The sequence below is a fragment of the Kwoniella europaea genome, chromosome 1, assembly GCF_036810445.1.
Source record: "Kwoniella europaea PYCC6329 chromosome 1, complete sequence".
Taxonomy (NCBI): Eukaryota; Fungi; Basidiomycota; class Tremellomycetes; order Tremellales; family Cryptococcaceae; genus Kwoniella; species Kwoniella europaea.
The window spans coordinates 15,365,406-15,386,529 of NC_089487.1; the positions used below are offsets into that span (position 1 = coordinate 15,365,406).

The window sequence follows — 21,124 nt, forward strand, 5'->3', positions numbered from 1 at the left end:
CTGTACAACTTGTACAAACAATACACAGTCTACAATCTAAATCAACAAGATACCAGATTTCCAGCCCAACTCATACATAGTCTCTCTCCAATCTACCCTTTCTATCCCCGCTGAACGTTTCTTCCAAACTTGCTCCATCAATTCCAATGCCGATCCAGTATTTCCAAAAGCTTTGGCCTCGTGACCCAACGCGGTGAAGCAGTTTCTGAAGAAAGCTTGTTGTTCCTCAGTCTCACAATGACACCCTGCTATAGTTATCGGTAAAACTACCGCACGGTGAATTTGGACATTGGACCGTTGTTGGATATCCAGTCGGTTGAGAGCTTCGATAGTTTCCACTACTGCTGATGCTATCTCAGGGACTAGATCGCGAATAACATGACAGGGTTAGTCAAAGATGGGGATGATTTGAACTGGAATGGAGACTCACCCCTTGGATAGGGCCCATTGACAGTGACAGCCAACAGGACCTTGACCGACCCATAAAACACGTCACTCATGACTCTTCTCAATTCTCCTTCCATTGCTTTTGTTTGTCCATTATCTCCACCCAATGAAGTCGGCGATGTTGACGAAAACGAGAACGAGTTGATATCCAGATGTGATTCCCTCCATGATCTCTCATCTAACAATTTTTCGATCTTTGATGATCTTTCCAACAACTCCTTGTAAGATAGACATCCGACAGATTCAGCTTTTTCTTTCCATTCTGACAGAGCTACTGTCTCGCACATTGCCAGGAGCTAATAAAACATTCTCTTCGTCAGCTGTTGTCCAACTCTAAGTACATCATGATTGTGTTGATGATGATATATATATAATGGCAGAGACTTACAGTCGTACTATCACATCCCATCATTTTATCCATCAACACAAGAGGTTTACCATTATTTCCAAATTGGTCATAAGGCATGTGACTCAATAACTTTCTGTACATAGGCAATAAGGTGGAAGCTTTATTGTATGTCACGGATGATATGATGTCAATCCAAATCATTGATTCTAACAAGATGGGGTATTTTGACCATGGACTAGAACCAGGTATACTCGTATTCTTCGAGCTGTAGTGATGTCCGCATATACAATCAGCGCCATCGCCATCAGGAGTGGATATCAAAAGCAACCAAAAACTATTATGCAAGAAAACTTGACTTACCTATTACTGGTCAGACCTAATTCAGGGGAAGAGTACAGTGCAGCACTCAAACACCTCCTTGAGATCGATATCAACTCTTTCAGTTTCTTGGACGTACCACCACAAAAGACATTATACGATATCGCAAAACAAACTGAAAGTATGATTTCTTCCGCTACTAGGTCTTTCGAAGAGATGAATCGAAGTCTCTCTAATGTTTTCCTATGAGATGTTATGGCTACTTTCACATCATCATCATCTTCGATACTAGTCTCCTGTTGTTGTTGTTGCTGTTGTTCATGATATCTGTCCATTATACCATAATGACCTTCATCATCTTCGTCTAATAAAGTGAATTGATTTCTAATCTGAGATGACCTCTTTCCTTCTCCTTGTTCTTCTTCTTCTACATCTGCAGTTTCCTCCTCGATCTTGGCTAGTCTCTTCTTACTTCTCTGAGCTACCATATGCAATGCTGCCAATGAAGATACGCTCGTAAGAACCTCGTTACACCTCAGAGCGAGTGATCCGACAAAATCACCCATCGTGATGGTTATCCCGATAATCCTATATTGCAATGGCAATACCACATTGAGATAATGATGGAGGTAAGTGAGATTTGGGAATGGAGAAGCAGTCGGAGATGGCGATGGAGTCGGTGTAGCCGAAGGTATATTGAAAAAGGGTGTGAGTGATATTGCTTGGTCTATACTGTTTTGTGGAACTTGAGCTTGACCTTGAGGGATGTTGCTATTGGTATTTGGATCTAGGACGAATCCAGGTGGAACAGGTGGACCAAATAGGAATCCTAGTAGGGCCTCCATACTCATATCGTTCAATGATGGTACACCACCAGGTATCAGACTGTTCATGTTCATACTGTTCATATCCCCAGGTATGATTGGTACATTTGTCGTTAATGGCGGGAATATCGACGGATCAGCGAGGTACCCTAATACAGGATAGGAAGGGTTCGAGCTTGACATTGGCTGTAAGAAATTGGTAGTCGATTGGATGGTATTGGCATCTTCTGGGATAGGCATATGACTGGTAGTGAGAGGTATGTTCCAGGGAAGTATATCATGGTTGGATATTGATGGGGTTGAAATAGTATTTGTATTTTTGGGGGATGGTCCCATTTCCCAGAAATGAGGAATGGTTTGTTCCTCTCGAGGTTGAGATTGAGATTGATCTGGTAGTACAGCTTGTGAATCTGCATCCACATCTGCATCCATCCTGGTTTGTCCATCTTGATCTTCGTCCGCATCCCCGTCATCGCCGAGATCCACTGGTATCGACGTTGGGTCTGTATTGGAAATGGAATTATCGACTGTGTGATGTTCTCGGTGCACCGTTTTATTCTTTTGTGATCTCCTAGATAACACGATTTGCTTTCTACCACCCCCAATCCATATCATCAGTCAGTATAGATGTCTTTGTCCTGCTTCACGATCACTTACATGCTTTGTTTCGTTTTCTTCGCATTATCATTCTCCTTCAACCACTTTGGTCTCTTCACACCATACCCCATACATTCTATACCGAGTCTCGAGCAAGTCGCACAGATGGGTTTGGCTTCGTCGCATCGCTGTTGATCACCAACAAAAATCAATATGACTTGGTCCTCTAATTGACGAAGAACGCATGACTTGCCTTTTTCCTCAATCTACACGTTATACAACCCGTTTTACCCCTCTTTGTCGAAACCCCGTTACCTTCTCTGGTGGATACGACTTGCGACTGAGCGATTACTGTCGGATTAGAAGTAGGCATGAACATGTTATTTAGATCAAAGGCTTGTGACGAGTGTTCGGACATCATGTGCACAGTCTCGTTGTCGACCATCACTACGCGTGCCCTGCCGCTTTCCGTACGATAGCAAGTATGAAGCCAAGAAAGAAAGAAATGATTGTTGATTCGTGAACCTATCAATAGATGAGATTGGGCTGATGAAGGAGGAATGGAACGGAATGAAATGAAATGAATGAAAAGTATAGATAAGGTATAGATGTATAGATGGAAATAACTTTTTCGTCTTGCATGTTCAGGTTGAGTCAGCCTTTGAACTGGGTATCTGATAAAGACATGCTATGCTACAGAATTTTTACCGCATTAGTAAAGCTCCAGTCTTGTTTATGCATGTGGTGCATCGCTGTGGGAGACATGGGAGAGCAGAGGACAAGGAATGGCCGAAAACATCAGAACTACCCTTAATCAAGGTTTGTTGGTCTCAGGGTACTACTCGGATTCAGATTTGCAACCGATGGTGCAATCCCTTCGCATGGATGAAGAGAGACAGAGGAAGAGATACCCACGAGAACACTCAAATGTGATATTGAATTTAGCAATGCATTGATTGTTTTGATTCGATGTGCTATCTTTCCATTTGTATATGTTACTACTTCCTCTCTCTTCTGTGTCTCCTTATACCCTTCTCACAATATGAGAAAGAAGGGTCTACAAGGTCTAATCTCTCCATGTCAAGAACATCTATCGCTTCGTTTTAGGCTTTGGTCTCTTCCTTGGCTTCTCCATTACCATTACCCTTGCTCTTGTTCTTCTTCTTGGGTGCTCGAAGAGGTTGAGTGATCAAGGAGGCTAGTGACTCATCGGTAATCTTCTTCTCGGTCGAAAGCTTGTCAGCAGAGTACCAGACGGGTTGAGGTGAGAGCAGTAATGGACCGGCAGGGAGAAGGGCGACTGCAAAGCAATACAAGAATCAATATATCACCGATGGTCTATAAGAGGATAAAGCGACTTACTGGTGAAGAAGAATTCGGCTACGAGGGTACCAGCGGCGGTTTGGACGATATCGTATGGTTTCAGGAGACCTATCAGGATATGATCACATTCAGCTCAGATCCGTTCATAGCACCAGAAGTGCAATCGCTGAAATCTTGGATATATGATATGCGGGTAAAAAAATCCGGTCTCACCATGAGCAACAGCTTCTTGCACACCCATTCGTGCTCGCTTCTCATCATCAAGAGCTCTCAGGGTGAACGGGAAAGCACCAGCTTTCTTTTGGATCTCTGAGAAGACAGCTCGGGAAGTCTTCATCTTGAGCTGGTAGTTGATGTCGGCTTTCTTGTAGATCGAGGTCCTGGATGGGTCTGCTTTGGCCTGGTACACGTAAGAAAAAGGAATTCTGTCAGCTGAAATCATCTCAGAGAAGGATCGAGGTGGGCAAGATAGACTGAAGTGCACCGAAAAACAGCCATTGTCCAATGGTGATAGGTAGGATTGAAGCATATTTGCTTGCCAGTTTTTTCTTCCTCGTACCACAGAGCGGGAATGACAGCTAGAGTGTCGTACTTACCTTTCCATTCGATCCGGTGACTACCAAAATATCCACACCGTAAACTTCACCTTCCTCGAATGTGATAGTCTCATGATCCCTCTTGAGATCTGGTGAAGGGTTGAGGAGAATCCTTTTTTTACCATCTGTTACGTTTTTCTCATGTTGACAAGATAACATTCCCTCGACACCTGAACATTCATAATCCTTTGCTACTTGCTCTACCACCTCGGTGACGTCCCAGTTCTTGTTTCCAACTTTGATCGTTCGCATGGCAGCTTGAGCGGCATCGTAAGCTGCTTTCACAACATCTGCCGAAAGACCTTCGGCCTTTGATGAGAGCACTACTGTTTCGGCGTGAGTAACGGCATACCCATCTAATTGTATACCGAGCATGACTTTTACGACGTCTCCGTCCTTGAGAACGACCTCGGGATCGGAGGGTAAGGGTGATACGTGAGATACGACGTTGTTGACTGAGATGGAGGTTGGGAAAGCGGATCCTGGAAGCCCAAACGAAGGAGTTAATATGCTTTCAGTCATAGAACGAGCATGACCTGCCCCCACACGTTCAGGAGCATAAAACTCCCTATGAATGACAGTACCATGATATCCGATCTTCGGTCGAATTTATCGATCATTCACCCCCTCCTTCTGCGGCTTTATACTCTGACCGGACGGAAGGTATGTGTTACAACGATAGTCGATTGAAACTCACCTTTACCAACTTTGACACCGTTCTTAGCCTTGTTCCAAAGAGGGGCAACAGTATCGTTGACAAGCTTGTCACCTCTGCGTCAAATGACTCATCAGACATCTATCACACGAACAGGTCTATCACTGCATTGCTTGACTCACTCGACACAAAGATCCAAGACTTTCTTTCCGGCAGTGATGGAGGGTATGAACTTTTTCAGCACTTCTCCCAAAGCTTGACCAGCAGTAGTGTACTTGGTGAGACTGCATGTGAGTAATATATACGGATCAGCCTCACAAGCTTTCTTTGCGCCTCCTAACGGAAGTGGAACATGAAGGAATGCGATTTGGGTAAGACTCACGTATCATTGTTCAAACCTTTCTCCTCGACCTTCTTCTCCTCTTCCACTGGTACGGTCTTTTTCAAATCTACTTGAGCTTCAGATGCCATCTTGTATAGCTGAGTTGGTCTTGTGTTAGATATATGGTATGAGTTCAACAAAGGAGTTTGACTGTACTCGTATTCTGTTGTCAAGAAGGCCAAGTTATCCACAAATCTCATACCGCCCTCCATACCTTGCTTGGTACGTCATGAAATTACTCGTATACATTTTACTAACCCATCCCATCCAGACAGCCAAAATTCTTGACCACCTGGAAATACCGATAACTCCGCCACGCGATGCTATCGTGGTCTGGACTGTTTTGCTTTCGGTGAATTCCACCATCTGGTGTTTCGGTTTTGACCGATGGGTGCGATAGGGGATGATTGATTTAGGCGATTTATCATTGAGCACACGATCACACGCAATGGGACTGAGCGGTAGATACCTCCTATATATAGACCTCCTTATCGCTTGGAACCATCTTGCTGTCCTCTTGAAACAATGCTTGTCCTTTGCAAAGGATTATAGCACAAGGGTCTGATTCATATCATGATGGCAACGCCCAAGTCATATACCGAGCCAACTTCCCCTTCCTCCTCTTCGTCAACTATCAAACCGGACCCCATGTCCAGTCCGCCAAATGAAAATACCGCCTTACTTCCCCCTGATCTCCACTCATCGGAGACAAGGAAGAGATGGAATCTTTTCCCACCTGTTCGAAGGGTATTCTTCACTTCGCTTTTGTTATCTATGACGTTCGCTTTCACTCAAACTTCCCTCATCTACGCGTTTAGAGTGATGACTTGCGATGAGTATTACAAGACTCACGAGTGGGACGGCAGCCATGGAGATCGATGTAGTATACCCCAGGTCGAGGGTAAAAGTGCAAGGGAAATTGCTATTATGAGCACTACCACCACTACTTCCAGTAAGTTATACCTGATTTCCCTCGTCCTCAATGGGTAGATGTATTCTGAGCTGACTGTTCATGATTTCACATAAAGCCATAGCAAACCTCTTCATTTCAGGATGGTTCATCAAGCACTTCGGTGTCAAAGCAGCAATGTTCCAACAGACGTTCTGGGCAGCCCTGAGAAACCTCTGTCAGATGTACGCCTTGAGGACTGGCGGTAAAGCTGGTATATTGATCATACAGTCTACTCAGCTGTTCAATGTATTGGGCTCAGCTGGTGGATATCAAATCGCTAGTAATGTCTTTGTATCGCTTTTGGTACCTTCAGAAGAAAGGACAAAGATGTTTGGAGTATTGACAGGTGTGATAATGTTGGGTAGTAGTTTGGGTTATACCCGTAAGTTTGTCGTCCGTCACGTTAAACCTTCCTTCTTCATTTTTGAGTCTGGACCTCAATCAGCATCGCTGATTCGTTTTGTGTACGTTAGTTGGTGGTCTTGCATACAATACATATGGTCTACTAGCACCATTCCAATGTGCTTTCGGATTATTATGCTTTTGTACAATATTCGGTTCACTGTTCTTACCATACCTGTCTCCCGAGAATCATTCCAAGGAACCGTCTTCCTCCACTGAAACAACGAAAGAGAAGAAGAAACAATCATTCTTAGCTCCATTGAAGATATTTATACCCAAAAAGGTCGAGACTTTGGACGGCAAGATCAAGAGAGATTATAATCTGCTTTTGCTGGGTGCAGGAGCCTTCGTCAGTGTCTTAGCCACAGGGTATGTTCATGTGGCTTTGCAACTGGTAGGAACGGACGCTTTTGGTTTTACACCCGGCGAGAGCGGTATGATGCTTGTGAGTTGGGTTTCCTCTTCGTGACACGTCAGACGATTGATGTACTGACACCACATAACCCAATGTCTCTTAGTCCGGTAATCTCCTCGTCAAGGCATTCTTCCTTTCCATCTGTTTCCCGCGAATAATCACTTGGGGTAGAAAGCTGCTCTCCCATCGGACCGACGTCCCTTCTGGTCCAGCGATGGATGAACACCCCGAAACTCCCCTAGAAGCGGAAGAACCAGATGATATGGGTGCCCCAAGAGAAGATCAAGCTCGTCAACCTACAGATACTCAACATGGTTCGACATTTGATCTATATTTCTTGAGATGGTCGATATTCATTGACGGTCTGCTTACTGGCCTCACCACGCTTTCGACAAAGGGTTGGCATCTTTACTTCGCTGCTGGTGTATTGCCTTTTGCAAGCGCAACTGGATCAGCATGTAAAGGTGTGACATTAGACTTTGTTGAGGCCGATCAACGTTCGGATGCTTTAGGAGCTATAGCATTGATAGAGAAGATCGGTATGTTCGAATCACGCTTTTTAAACGAAGTATACAAGCTAACTCCAAGTGATTTATCTTTATCGTACTGCAGCTCAAGTATCCACAATCTCGTTGTTCGGTACTATTTTCGCAGTGTTCAGTGAACAAGGCAGACCGACTTTGGTATTCTTAGCTAATGGGGTGAGTCGGACGTTGTCCAGTCCACCGAGCGGAACTCCTTCTGATCCTACCATGTTCGCGGTTAGGCAATCGCCATGTTAGCATTCATCTTGCTGCTTTTCGTGAGAATGCCAAAACCAAAAGATGATACTGGAAGAATCGCACTACCTGCTTAATCAGGTTCAGTAATCGGACTCGGGGAAGTTGTATTGTTGTGAGAAAAATGAAAATCGGTCAAATAGAGTCAATCTGATTGACAAACTCATTCTATATTATCTAATGATAGATGTTGGAATGAAACTTTGGGCTCCAATCTTCCCATGCATATGCTTGTAAGTGGTACCAGAAAATGGGAGGTGCTACAGTGAGCGCCTCAAGCTTCTCAAAGGTTTAATCGGTCGGCAACACGCGGCGGGCGAGCTTGACAGATGCAAGGAGTATGGGCATTACCACCGGGCCCCCTTTGACTAGCCAAATCCCCAACCTCACTGCTAAAAATTCCGCACTAGCAGCAGGGAATAACGTGTTTTGGTTGTATAAGAATTTATTTTTGATGAGTGATTCTGTAGGTAAGCGCTGTATATGTCACCATGTCCAGCAATTCACCGTATGTGCTGGTCAATTGTTGCCACGAGCACATACTCGTAGTATTTACAAGGTGCCATTGCATCCGGAACCTTGACCGCCTTTACGGGACCCTTTCGGGGCCCGGGGCGATAAGCTTGAGATTGTTCATTCAACATTTTAACGAATACACGCGATCCGGTTCTCTGCCAATCTGACCATGAGAGGCGATGCTCTGTCTCTTACTAAGTTCCCCGTTCTCCTCGATGTTGTTTTTGACTCACCGACACGACGAGGGTACGTGTATGTGCTTGCGATTCGATCGATGTCGAGTGATTGCTCTTATTGCCAAATCAGTCACCAAATGTCTTCCAGCCTGCGCGATCGTGAGTCGCTTCTTAAGCGGGGCCTTCGCTCTCTGTCTCTCTCTCTCTATATATATATAGTTGCAGTTGACTCAGACTCCCACTGCCCGCGTACACCGTGGACCGATTCAACTCGAGGTAGATGAGATGCATATACCATTACTATCTTATCACTACGAACCAAAGATTGTAGGGCGGCATAATATATTGACATACCGTGTGGCGGCGAGGAGGTTGACACTGTCTGCGTGAGTGATATCAATTTGTTTACTGAAGTCTGAGCTTTGACCTTCCTCCGGGAGCTATGCATACTTCTTGCCCATCCCAGTAGCAGATTGGCTAAGACATCGGGAGACATCAGTATCATTCATTAAGCAGTTGTCAGTGATTCGAAATGCCCGGCGGGGCAATATACCGATGCCACTAACTTAATCTAGGCACATCATCAGGGGTGAGATTGATTATTCAGCATCAACATCCTTCTGCTTATCAATATTCAATATTTTCCTACTAACCTCGCATTTGATCTTGACATCTTGTCTTGTCATGAGTCAGCCTGAATATGATGACCTTCGGTCATCTAGATACTTAAAGTGACTTTGTAAGCTGGCCAGGAAGGCCGACAATGAATCAACAAACCGACCACATATAGTAGTGGAGACTCAGCCAAAGTCAAGTAAATATCAAGTGAAGATGTCAAGTGCTGAAAAGACTGTTCTGATCACTGGTGCCAATCGAGGGTGAGCATCCTTCGCTCTGTATCGGACACCGGTAGTAGAAAAAGCGATAATATGCTAAATTCCTATCATGTACGTTCGGGATTCTGTACTGTAGTATCGGCCTTGGACTTACCGAGTCATTCGTTAAGAAAGGTTACAAGGTAATAGCCGCCGTAAGGGATCTATCCAAAGCCCCTTCCATCGAAGGATTGACGGCAGTAGTTAAGATTGATGCCAATGAAGAGTCTGACCCTGAAAAGGCCATTAAAGAGTTGAAAACTAAAGGTGTCCATCATCTTGATATTGTGAGTTCATGTAATTTCAATCAGGGTAAGAGTAGACGGCTCATACTTGCATGAATAACTTAGGTAATTGCCAATGCAGGTATTGGACAAAATAGTCAGCCTGTCCGAGAAGCCAGTCTAGAATCTTATGATGAGCATCATCGAGTCAACGCCAGATCAGTATTGGTTCTGTTCCAAAAGGCTTATCCATTATTACAGAAGGAAGGAAGTAAATTCATAGTGATCTCAACGGGTATTAGTCAAAATGGGTTTCAGCATTTCCCCAACACCGGTGTTTATGGTTCTTCAAAGGCCGCTGTCAACTTCATTGTGAGTTGTCTACCTACATACCTACGTAAATCCAATACCTACCTTTCCTTCAACTTTCATCTTTCCCATTCATCTTGCTTTTCTTCCGGTCGTTTAGTTTTGATTTGTTTTGATGTGATTACTCTTAACTTTTGAAAAGGCCAATCAATAGCTGATGGTAAGCGTGATCATCAAATGTAGACCCGACAGATCCATTTTGAGGAACCTCATTTGACAACTTTCATGATCTCTCCCGGATGGGTAGACACGGATATGGGCAACAGAGGCGCAACAGCTGCAGGATTGTCGGAACCACCTGAGAAATTATCAATTACGCTTCGTAAGCTTTGACCCGATTCATATTGCATCTCAGTTCATCAGCTCATTTCAAGGTATTTGACGTTCGCGCGATTACCCTTATCTAGCTCAAATGGTCGATCTTATTGAGAAGTCCGATAGAGAGTCTAGAGGTGGATATATGTGGAACTAGTGAGTATTCTTTCTTCTCATCTCGGTACTACCTGAAATCAAATAGAACAAAACCCTTCGAATGCACATTCATAGTTTAAGACGGTCTGACCATATATTCCTTACGCAGCGACGGTGAGAAATGGGATTGGTAATGGGTCAGCCAAATAGAATAGAGCGGTTCAATCACTCTCTGATCTGAGCCAGGAGGAGATGGTAAACAATGTTAGAGACGATCAATTATCATTCATATTGGTCGAACACTCATGCACATGCTTTTCTTGTCAATTCGATGAGCGTATCCATATGCACTGACCTGCCGATCCACCTTAAGCGACTATATTTGGTGATGCTTGGCTGCTATACGTCTTCCCACAGAGGACGCTCAATTGACACTGTCTTCCGCTCTTTGGCACAATTCGGAAATCAAAGCTAAGTAATCAGGGGTGTCTTTTGATACTCAACTTGTAAATACTGCATAAGACCCCATTGGTACAGTAGGTTCAATTGGATGTGACCATTATGTGAACCAAATAACCAAGATTCACTAAATAATATCCCTACTCACTTCCCTTTCGCCGCCAGGTCGAACCTGACTTGCTGGACCAACCGAAGTCGACAAGATCAAAATGTCGGGATGTTTCTCCACCAAGTCAGCCTTGCATTGTAAGGAGAGCCGATGAACATCCGATCCCCACATAAACGATAATCATTCCGACGAATCAGCAGAAATCGGGATTGTGTACTCGTATTCGATCTCGTCAGAATACGAAAACGTTACCGATGCATGCGTGCAGCTGAAGCCCATCTTACTCGAGAAATCAGTTGATATCTTTGATAGGGAAGCGGTAGAAGCCAAGACCAAGAGAGATCCTACTTTTGAGTATGAGAATGAACACCTATTGTTCGTCTGGCTATACAATCCGTGAAGATGCCACGACCTAATGGAGTCAGTGAGGGAGTTGCCATACCCACTGAGTCAGATTTGACCGAGATCTCGGAATAAACGAAACTGAAAAGGTGATGGATTTGACGTAGGATGCGATGCTTTTAATCAGATAATATACCCTATAGATATAATGCCGCAAGAGGCACGAGTGAGAGACGGGCAACTGAGTCAACGATGCACTTGGTATCACCCGATTAGACCCCACTGTTTCCCACGCTTCAATCCTAAATACATCTCTGCATGTCAGAGCGTCGTGATCTGAAGCCCTTCCATTCCATCACAGGTCGCACGGAGATGAACAATCAGGGGCGATCTTCGGGATCTAAGCAGTTGACTTCCATCGGAAACTCTCGCTTTACGGAACCTCAAGATTATCTTACCAATTTGGTTTGGTTATTTCGCCTCGTTTGTCCTGGCGCAACAACTGTTCAAAGCGGGAAGAATACTTATACATGTAATGTGATCTTCCAGGATGTGACTCATCTCGATCCATCCGAAATGACTAAACGGTGCATTGACCTGTCACTCAGCGAAGTGATCTTAGCTCAGGCACCTTGGGCGTTATCGACGCACTATAGAGTCAACAACAAGATCGATAAAAGCGTGTTATAAGATTATGATTGCTAAGCTCTCAGTTGTGTTACTATACGATACTACTCCTTGATGAGCAAGCTAAGCTTGCCAGACCTCCGTTTAGTCATCCTCATCTCCACCAGATGATGACCAAGCTTCGCTGTGAGAATCACCGATGGCAAGGGCCTGATCAATTCCGACCTATAAAAAGCCCATGATCACTTCCCCTTGGATCTACATTTTCCCATCCAACAAGCAACAACCCACAACCGACACAACAGCCAACAACTAACAATCCACAACAATCATCCAACGACAACTAATCAAAATCATGTCCAACGATCAGAAAACCGTTTTGATCACCGGTGCCAGTCGAGGGTGAGTGTTGACACAGACTCGATTATTATCTACCTTGCCTTGCGAGTAGGAGTTGATTAAACAGTGACTTGTCTTTGGTAGTGTCGGTCTCGCATTTGTAGAGGCTTTCGCCAAGAAGGGCTACAAAGTCATTGCAGCTGTGCGGGACCTTTCCAAGGCTCCTACTGTTGAGGGGTTAGCAGCGGTAGTCAAGATCGATTCTAACAACGATTCCGATGCTGTCAACGCTATCGAGGAGTTGAAGAAGAAGGGAATTGACAGTTTGGATATCGTAAGTCTCCCATGAATCCTCTTTCATATCTTTTATCGAAGACCAATTGACGCGAACTCGATTCCAATATCCCTTTATTAGGTGATTGCCAATGCCGGTATTTCATCCAATTACGATCTTCTCCGAGAAGCCAACTTGGATTCATTTGATGACCATCACCAAGTCAACGCAAGAGCACCCTTAGTACTGTACAAAGCGGTCTATCCACTTCTCAAGAAGGAAGGAAGCAAATTCATCGTCATTTCCACTGGAATGAGTCAGAATGGTCCTCAACATTATCCACATTTTGGGGTCTATGGTTCTTCAAAAGCTACCGTCAACTATATTGTAAGTATCTCGTCTAAGACATCTACAAACGATTCTTACTGATGATTAATGACACCTGATTTCTCATATGATATAGACCAGACAAATTCACTTTGAAGAACCTCACCTGACCGCCTTCATGATTTCTCCCGGATGGTTAGATACAGATATGGGCAATGCAGGTGCCGCAGCAGCAGGAATGAGCGAACCTCCTGAGAAACTATCTGTCTCAGCCCGTAAGTTGACAATTATCTGCAATGCCCCTCAATCACTGATAGAAGTACAACCATCCTGACGACCCGCTTTGTCGATGTAGCTCAAATGGTCGACCTCATCGAGAAGTCCGATAGAGAGTCTCGAGGTGGATTTATGTGGAACTAGTGAGTAATCCTTACCTCATCGTTCCCGAAACTCTCTCTAAATTATGGTCGGCGATTATCTGACTGACGTTTTCTTTCATAGCGATGGTACGAAATGGGACTGGTAATAATATCATCCCGTTACTTCGGTGATCAAGTAACACGAGATGAACCGGTCGTACAACTTCCTAATCTCTCGTGCGCTCTAACAAGGAACTGGGGTATCTGGAGATGGATATTCTAAATTCTGATTCTTGCCTTTTGGCTCATGATTCTTCCGAATTGAAAATCAGAGTCGAGAATGATTATCTTGTACTGACATGAGATTCCAATTCGATCCGCGATTTTTCATATTGACTGACTCGGGGAGTTCATTGAAATCTACTCCTCAGTACTTACTTGTCTTGTCAAATCTTACGTTCAGAGGTAGGCGATCATAGGTTACTTCCTGCACAGCCACTTTGCTCTCCTTTTTTCCTCCAAACACTAATCGAAGAGAGCGTTCGCATGTCGTACGCTTCCTTTCCCTTGTGAAACGACATATCCTATATCGACTGCGGTCGGAGAGAAGAAACTCCAGGTTCGAGGAGTGGTAGCCTTTTGACTGATACCTGAGAAACTCAGTGTGTCTCCGGATCTGAAAGAGGTCGTAAAGTACATCAGGTCGAATCCCTTATGACTTTGCTTCTGTGAGAATATAAGTGAACTGTCTCAAATCCCGTACTGAACTCGATTCCCCAAAAGAGAAGCCCCCTCCTATATATAACCAATCTCTCGAAAATCGTTCGCTAAGTTACTAATGGCTACTAACTCCTCTAACTCCCAGCCTACTGTATCGTGGTCGACGAGCTGTCGATTGACGCATGACTACAGTCTGGCAGGTCCACACGGCCGTATCCAATCGATACGCATGACCACTTATCCCTATGTAGACGGGTACAGCAGTGTGGATGATACCATCAATTGGACTAGTAAATTAGTGTCCAGAGGTCTCCTCGAATTTGCAAGTAAGGCTACCACCACCTTCATACTAAGTTATTTCACGAGGGGTTGAAAGAAACAGCTTCTGATTAAAATTGAAATCTGAATTTAGGAATTCTGTGGATCGAGCCATCAACCTCCGGATGTGACTTTAGATGATATTCAATCCCAATTCGCTTTCAATCTCCACTTGACTTGTTCGGCACACACTACCACACAATAAGGGGTTGTAAATGTCTCTCCCCTTACTCAGCATGATATCATGTCTTCCAGTACTACCTTGAGGAGAGAGCTCATGAACAATCAATTCCTATGTGATGATTGCGGTGATTATAGGTTTATGACTATTCATCACAATTAAGCGAGATCGTAGCTCCTGCTATAGAATCCGTTGGAGTAATCAGAAAGCCCTACGACGTATGTGCAGTAAATCACACATTGTAGCTGATAGAACTCGTGATGAAATGAAATCAAATGCATATACAATTATTATCTTATCACTATGAACCGAGGGAAAAGAAGATGAGTGGATAAGTAGATGGATTAATGATGAAAGTCTATACTATATTATTGTGTATACACTACATTCGTGTGCTTGAACTGAATCGATGACGGGGGATATACAGTACTCGTTGGGAAAAGATAGAAAAGACCAATGATCATAACGGGTGATTCCTGATTTACTCCATTGTACTCACGAGAACTTATGACATGACGAAGCCCGAACCACCTCTTAAGATTCTAGCTGTAGATCTCCAGAAGAGAGATTCCGCTCCGTCCATTTCGCCTTCCTGCTTGGCCAACCAGTATCTCATCCTTGCCACATCTCCCGCTGTAGCTCCTTCTTTATCTTTCATCCTTCTAATGACCGTCTCCACGGCGTCCTTGGCAGAAGTCTTGGTATTGACATCGATCGACTCAGTGGTGACTGCACGGTGCCACCATGCTCTGACCAGAAGCATCACAGCTCGTTTACCAGCTTCATCCGCTCTCCAAGAATTCGTTCGTCGATCGGCCAATTGAGCCGCTTGGGTACCTTCAATCAGGAATGACCAGCCTACTTCCCTGGCTGCCCATGTAGAGTATACTTCAGCAGTGACCAACAACGACGTTCTCTTCTCAGCGGCAACTTGAAGTCGAGGTGCGAGAGAAGCCATGAATAACGAACAGTACGCGATGGCAGTGAGAGTTTCGTTCTTGGCTTTGGCCAATTGGGCATTGGGTAAATCGGATCCGTTCAATACTGATAAAGCCAACTTGTACTGTTTGACGGCACCCTCGAGTAGTTGCCAGGCTGATCTGGCAAGTTCAGAAGATGGCACTAGACCTTGAGCTTCATCTTCTGATCCCAAGGAAATTACCGAGGCTTTCCTATTCCAAGCTGAGATACCATCCGGACCGACCAGGGCACCACCACCGCCGATAGAAGAGATTCTTCTAGATCGAACTTCAGGTGATGGGGGAGGTAACATGGATGATCCACTCCCGAATCCGAGTGAAGACCTTCTTCGAGCTCGTCCACCATTCGCACCGCCAGATTCAGCTGGAGTAGGTAACCAACTTCCTCTTCTACCTGTTTGAGGGATCGAAATGGATGGTCTAGAAAGTCGACCTCTGGCTTGATGGAAATTCGATACTTCAGCATCTTCAGATACGGCACCTAAGATTGAGCCCTTTCTTGATCCTTGTCCTCTGGATCCAGTTGACGATGAAGATTCCCTCCTTCCAACACTCTTGGGATCAGAGTCCTTTCGAGGTGTACCTCCACCATTCTCTTCCTCTTCATCTTCCTCTTGAATAGTTGGAGCATCCAAAGAGCCATTACGTGTACTCATCCTTCGGGGAGTGCCGATTGGAGTGTTCTTAGAGGTACTTCGCCTTCTCGGCCCACGCTTTCTCCATACCAATCTCAACAAGTTGGCATACAGTGTTTTGGCATCACCCAATTGTCTGATGGCTTCCCAAGCCAGGGTAGCAGCTGCAGAGGCCTTACTACCTTTCAACTTGGCGGCTCGTTCTCTGCATTCTGTGGCCAACATCGACATGTCTTGAATCAACGCTCTGAAGTCGTCTTCGTCTAAATCAACACCGAGATGGAACGTATGTCTGAGTCGTTCGAGGGAGGAGGCGCCCGACGCAAGTTGAACACGGGTGATGAGGTTGGCAGAGGAAGTGGAGGATTTGATTCGAGCTGCTGCAGCGACAGTAGCCATGTTTGAAGCTTGGTCCAAAGCCTGTTCGGCCAGTTCGATATGAAGGTCTACGAGATTGAGGTCGATAGCGAGAGAAGAGACGAAGACTGCTGCAGAAGAGAGAGATAAGAACATTTCGGCCATAGCTGGACTTTGCTGAGCAGCTTCATTAGGTCCCAAATCCCTCATTCTATCCATCTTATCTCCCGCAACGTCTTCGAGGAATTGTAATGATTCTCTAGCCAATTGACCTATCTCACTATCCCATATGTGTTTCTCGTCTTCTACATTATCGTCCAATTCGTGCAAGGTCGATGCGAGTAATCCACAAGCTTGACCCAAAGTCTCCCTAGCTGTTAAAGAGAGTGGAGCAAGCTTGACCAACTCCCTCAATGTGGTCACTGCATCTCGTAAAGATTGGGTAGCGACTCTCGGAGGTTGATAGTTGGTTGCCAAGTTGAGCAAGACCTTGGATTTACCTAGCATCGCTTTCTTATCTTGTGGTCGAAGTTCGATAGCCAGTTGGAATAATTCACTAGCACGGTTCAAATGGTGATACGCCTTTTCAGTACCGACTTTGTAGGTGGATGACTTGGTATCGTGACCAAGAGCACCTAAAGGGGTTACAAACAAGGTATCAGCTGAGTTTTGAAGTAGTACGTATCTGATCATATTGCATACTCACCTTCCATACATGCCTCGTAGGTGTGATAACCCTTTGCACCTCTGGTAGTGACACTAGACGAGGGGGTAGGCTTGGGCGAGAGTTCCTCGTCCAATGGATCCATTGCTGTGAAACTGGGTTTGTTACGGATGATGGGAGGAGGGGGCGCAGTGAAATTATCCGCACGTCTGGGAGAAGTAGGAGGTGTAGGTAGCAAGGTGTGGTTTCCCGGTGATACAGATGCAGGAAGGCCCATGAACGGTTTAGGAGGGAAAGCAATGTTGATTGAGTTTGATAGGTCATTTCCTATGGTCGACGCTCGAGGTGTGGGACCAGGAGTGTGATTGGGCGAGTTACTGCCTGTTGAATGGGATGGTGAAGAGAGGGAGTAGTCTTCAGCGAAGAGGGAAGAGCCCTTGGAGGTTGAGTTGGACATGGAAGCTGACATTGGCTGAGCCGAGAAGAACGAGGAAGGACCACCTTCACCAGGAGAGAGGGGAGCTTGGACAACAGACATCATGAAGATATCAGACAGGAAGTAAGGATGAGTAAGTTAACGAGTATAACGGGAAGTTTGAGACGCAGGTTACCGAGAGATGGTTCTATTGAGTGTGCGGGAGCTTCTAGCTAGACCCCTAGTTGAGCAGGGAGACTTCCACCGCTAGAAGGACTTGTGCTTATCGTAATTCAAGTGTGCAGATTGAATGGGCCGATTGCAATTGAGGAGGTAAGAGATGTAGGAAGGATCGATTGAGATGACAAGAGATGATGATGAGGTGTTGATGTGTTGAATGGAAATACGTGGTGGGCTTTCATGGGAACAAAGCCATAGATGTTCTGCGAGGGAGAGTGAGTATGTGATCACCGTGATCATGTAATTGCAGATCGGAAAAGGTGGCCAGAGAATGTGTGGTTGGTGGCTTGGCTTTAAAATAAGATCAAAAGGGTTTTGACTCTACATGATCTAAAAGTGAGACAAAACCGGTCATATCGTTAACATTTCACACTTTCCGCGGCATAACCATTCAGGGTTTTTTCCACTTTATTACTGCATTCTTTCGCAGATGATTTACCGTTTCAAGCAAGAGCAAGAGATCCGAAAGCCAAAATGAGCAGAGATGGCAGATCAGACTGCTATCGTTGGGAAGATAGATAAGTCAAGGTGAGTTTCCAAATCCAGGGTATAAAACATCCTCATCACCATACAGCCTCAACACGGAACCGGACAGAAGCAAAATGATCTACGTTCACTCAGGGAAACGGCTCGGTTTAGTAAGGTACCGGGTTCGTGACTATCCTCTCCTTTCCTCTCATCAGTGGAGCAACAGGACTATGATGGGAGACTAACCAGGTTGCATCAATCATACGGGAACACGAAATTTTATACGGTTCAAACTCGGTTCTGTACCGGAAAGGATATACATCCCAGCACATCAGGAATAAAGCTGTTGGGTGCAGAGATAAGGTCAACGACTATTAAAAGACCTCAATCGTCACCTGAAAGTGAGCTTCGATCGTCGTGAGGTGAGATGATTGATTCGTATCATCCGTTGCCTATCACATGCATCGCACATTTTCACAGTCACCGGAACAAGTGCTTTTGTCTGTGTAGATCTTACGGATTTTAAGTTTTGCGTTTCTTTTTTAGCGGTCGGAAGATCTGAAATACGCCGGATTAGGAAAGTGGTCGAAATCACAAGCCACGGCAAGAAAGTACTGTAAGATAGTTAGTTAATCAATCGAAATATGATTGAATCGGGAACACAAGTCTTGCCATCTGCACGAGTGCATGATGCCGTCACACCTGCGGATACGAGTTCCAGTAGCATCAGGTAACTGAATAGGCATGTGCATGTGCATATGTATGTGTGTACGCGTCGTGCTTGGCGAGCATGGACATGAATAAGTAAGGTCGATTATTCAAGCGTCTGCTCAGCGGCGATCACCGCACTATGTGTACCCGAAGGACACCCACGTGCTGGTCACGATTACCTTGGTGGAGGTTGTCCCTTGTGTGTATGTGTGTGTTGCCACTCTATCAGCGATGGATGGGATAGCACATGATCTGACTCTGACCTGATCCTATGACCCCCCGTAACCCATAATCCATAACGCAACCCCAAGTCACTGATCAGTATGCTATCATGTCTCTCCTTTGTCCGAAAAAGATAAAACAGATAAACAATCGAAAAGCAATAATAGCGGTCTTGTAGTATATCATACTATATTCCAGCGAACGAGTCTCACGACCTGATTCAAGATTACAATCTGGCATCTGGCAATCGAGTGCACAGTTCGCCACTGAATCATTGGATCCCACCAGAAAGATGCCCCTCTCACCCGTTTCGGTCGTGGTCGGAACCACGATCGCGACTGCTATCGTGGTGATAGGTACAGGATATGCATTTAAGAAGGTTAGCTCGAGTCTATAACACCTTCATATTTGGCATTCTCATCAAGTAAGCATTATAGCTAATCTTTCTTCCTTCTAGTTTGTATACGATCCCCATCTATCACATCATATTGAAGCTCTGATATCTCAACATCAACATCAGCATCAACAGCAACAACGACAGGCAATTCCAATTGCAATCCCAGGAGATTCGGAAGAAGCGAACCTGGCCAGTACTCGTACGAAGGGTTTGTCCACTTCGACTTCTTATACAGATCACCATACTTCGCTGAGGAGGAGGAACATCAACAACCATCGGGAAGTGCATGGACATGGAGATGAATCAACATACGAATTGAAAGAGAGGACCTACTCTCAACCTGAAGAGAAAGAGGATAGGTACGGGGGGGCATCGAAGTTCGAACTGGACGAAAGTCAACCAAATCTTCTAGGCGAGTCTTCTAACACAAGAACACGAGCGGGAAAATTGGTAGATCTTGTAGACGTTGATGATCTCGCTCATGGACATGAACGATCTGAATCACCTCAGGAAAGAGAAATCAAAGAAGTCATCTTTAGTCTTACGCCTACACCATTACGATCTAATTCTCGGACTTCGACACCACTCCAAAGATCAGGTCATGTCACACCTGAACCTGTCAATCCTTTCCTAACTCCTGAAGATACACATGATGTATCATTGTCCCAACCGAAGGATGATGATCATCTAGATCCAAGGACGTCATCAACTTCATTTTCATTCCTATCCCTCTCACAAGCATCTTCGCCTGATCCTTTACCTCATCCCAATCTCACTCCCCACCATCAGCAGCAGCAGCCTCAGTCGTCGCAAGATGCCTATGTAGAAGGACTGGAGGACGAGATTGATTATGGTACACCAACATTAGCAGATGGGAGTAACGAGGAAGAGGAAGAAATGATAACGCTTTCGGACGTCGATGTAGTCAGTGTCAGTAATACAGAATACGAAGATGCCGAATCGTATACACCGGTATCCCGTTCCCTCAGTCGAAATTCTAATCCAGCTCAGGTGGACCCATCATATGGGATTGTGAATGAGATGGGATTGAGCTATATTCCTCTATCTGTACCTTCCACAAGGGGTCCGATGAGCGTGATTAGCGTGGATGATTCGGCGTCAGTGGGTGAAAGCGATTGGGATATCTTATCTGAGACCGGTAGATAGATTTATCAATCTATCAATTCAATTCAATTCAATTCAATTCAATTCAATTCAATTCAATTCCTCTCCATACGTTGTAGAGCATATTCTCTCATTTCTCTAAAATAAAATCATTTGATACCGGTTTTTTCATGTTGTTTCCAGATTAAATCAAGATACATGTTGTTGATATGCTCTAGATATATGTATCGTTATATCATGTCATC

The 21,124-nt window shown here is 44.8% G+C and overlaps 7 protein-coding genes across 7 annotated transcripts; 4 read left to right on the top strand and 3 right to left on the bottom strand.

The window, feature by feature from the left end:
- Window positions 1-36: 36 nt before the first annotated feature.
- V865_005853 (uncharacterized protein) lies at window positions 37-2,953 on the bottom strand (the record flags this gene model as incomplete). The annotated part of the gene is made up of 6 exons (XM_066229620.1): window positions 37-362; window positions 431-743; window positions 836-1,061; window positions 1,157-2,530; window positions 2,596-2,723; window positions 2,789-2,953. 6 exons carry the CDS (start codon window positions 2,951-2,953, stop codon window positions 37-39), a joined length of 2,532 nt encoding a protein of 843 aa, XP_066085717.1.
- A 685-nt stretch (window positions 2,954-3,638) lies between these two features.
- On the bottom strand, window positions 3,639-5,580 carry V865_005854 (DNA-binding protein, 42 kDa; the record flags this gene model as incomplete). Its single annotated transcript, XM_066229621.1, has 7 exons — window positions 3,639-3,835; window positions 3,898-3,966; window positions 4,072-4,258; window positions 4,455-4,936; window positions 5,152-5,225; window positions 5,292-5,393; window positions 5,492-5,580. The coding sequence occupies 7 exons, from the start codon at window positions 5,578-5,580 to the stop codon at window positions 3,639-3,641; spliced, it is 1,200 nt and encodes a 399-aa protein (XP_066085718.1).
- A 487-nt stretch (window positions 5,581-6,067) lies between these two features.
- On the top strand, window positions 6,068-8,116 carry V865_005855 (uncharacterized protein; the record flags this gene model as incomplete). The annotated part of the gene is made up of 6 exons (XM_066229622.1): window positions 6,068-6,443; window positions 6,520-6,825; window positions 6,917-7,290; window positions 7,364-7,799; window positions 7,873-7,961; window positions 8,027-8,116. 6 exons carry the CDS (start codon window positions 6,068-6,070, stop codon window positions 8,114-8,116), a joined length of 1,671 nt encoding a protein of 556 aa, XP_066085719.1.
- Window positions 8,117-9,562: 1,446 nt separating this feature from the next.
- V865_005856 (uncharacterized protein) lies at window positions 9,563-10,804 on the top strand (the record flags this gene model as incomplete). Its single annotated transcript, XM_066229623.1, has 6 exons — window positions 9,563-9,609; window positions 9,704-9,893; window positions 9,957-10,202; window positions 10,383-10,521; window positions 10,607-10,670; window positions 10,780-10,804. The coding sequence occupies 6 exons, from the start codon at window positions 9,563-9,565 to the stop codon at window positions 10,802-10,804; spliced, it is 711 nt and encodes a 236-aa protein (XP_066085720.1).
- Window positions 10,805-12,502: 1,698 nt separating this feature from the next.
- V865_005857 (uncharacterized protein) lies at window positions 12,503-13,613 on the top strand (the record flags this gene model as incomplete). The annotated part of the gene is made up of 6 exons (XM_066229624.1): window positions 12,503-12,549; window positions 12,631-12,820; window positions 12,902-13,147; window positions 13,224-13,362; window positions 13,443-13,506; window positions 13,589-13,613. The coding sequence occupies 6 exons, from the start codon at window positions 12,503-12,505 to the stop codon at window positions 13,611-13,613; spliced, it is 711 nt and encodes a 236-aa protein (XP_066085721.1).
- Window positions 13,614-15,170: 1,557 nt separating this feature from the next.
- On the bottom strand, window positions 15,171-17,839 carry V865_005858 (uncharacterized protein; the record flags this gene model as incomplete). The annotated part of the gene is made up of 2 exons (XM_066229625.1): window positions 15,171-17,272; window positions 17,344-17,839. 2 exons carry the CDS (start codon window positions 17,837-17,839, stop codon window positions 15,171-15,173), a joined length of 2,598 nt encoding a protein of 865 aa, XP_066085722.1.
- Window positions 17,840-19,649: 1,810 nt separating this feature from the next.
- On the top strand, window positions 19,650-20,921 carry V865_005859 (uncharacterized protein; the record flags this gene model as incomplete). The annotated part of the gene is made up of 2 exons (XM_066229626.1): window positions 19,650-19,736; window positions 19,815-20,921. The coding sequence occupies 2 exons, from the start codon at window positions 19,650-19,652 to the stop codon at window positions 20,919-20,921; spliced, it is 1,194 nt and encodes a 397-aa protein (XP_066085723.1).
- Between the last annotated feature and the right edge of the window lie 203 nt (window positions 20,922-21,124).